The sequence below is a fragment of the Haliaeetus leucocephalus genome, unplaced genomic scaffold (assembly GCF_000737465.1).
Source record: "Haliaeetus leucocephalus isolate CR32 unplaced genomic scaffold, Haliaeetus_leucocephalus-4.0 Scaffold406, whole genome shotgun sequence".
Classification (NCBI taxonomy): Eukaryota; Metazoa; Chordata; class Aves; order Accipitriformes; family Accipitridae; genus Haliaeetus; species Haliaeetus leucocephalus.
In genome coordinates this window covers 641445-641973 of record NW_010972842.1, presented here as the reverse complement: position 1 = coordinate 641973, position 529 = coordinate 641445, and the positions used below count along the sequence as shown (strand labels likewise).

The window sequence follows — 529 nt, the reverse complement described above, 5'->3', positions numbered from 1 at the left end:
GCCCCGGGGCCCCGCCGCCCCCCCCCCCCCCCCCCCCGCCCCGACTCCCTCTGCCGCGACACCCAGCCACCGGCTGAGGCGGACACGGACACGGACGCGGACACGGACACGGACACGGACTACACCTCGCTCGCCCGGCCGCCCGCCCCCGTACCCCCCCCAAAGGGGGCCCCCCGCCCCTCGCCGCACGCATGCGCATTGACGGCGCCTGCCCAGCCTGCCGCGCAAGGAGCGGCGCGGGGGGGGGAGCCCCGCCCTTCCTGCCTGGGAGGGAGGAGACGGGGGCGGTGGCGGCGGCCGGAGCCAGACGGGAAGATGGCGGACCTGGAGGAGCAGCTGTCCGACGAGGAGAAGGTAGGGGCGGGTGGCGGTGCTGCGCCCAGGCGGGCCGCCCTTTCGCCTCCCGGCCCTCTGAGCCGGCAGGCCGCGGGGACGAGCTCGGCCCTCGCCCTGTGGTTCGTCTTTTTACCGTCGCCCCGCGGCCGGGCCTGTCGGTCAGGGGGGCGGGAGGAGGGTCGGCGGGGAGGCC

General features: G+C 78.6%; 1 protein-coding gene across 1 annotated transcript in view; it reads left to right on the top strand.

The window, feature by feature from the left end:
* Window positions 1-259: 259 nt before the first annotated feature.
* CAPZA2 (capping protein (actin filament) muscle Z-line, alpha 2) overlaps window positions 260-529 on the top strand; it is a 31709-nt gene continuing 31439 nt past the window's right edge. The window contains exon 1 of the mRNA XM_010573994.1: window positions 260-354. Within this exon, the coding sequence (XP_010572296.1) occupies window positions 316-354 (39 nt within the window). The 5' untranslated portion in view covers window positions 260-315. The remainder of the gene's footprint in view (window positions 355-529) is intronic.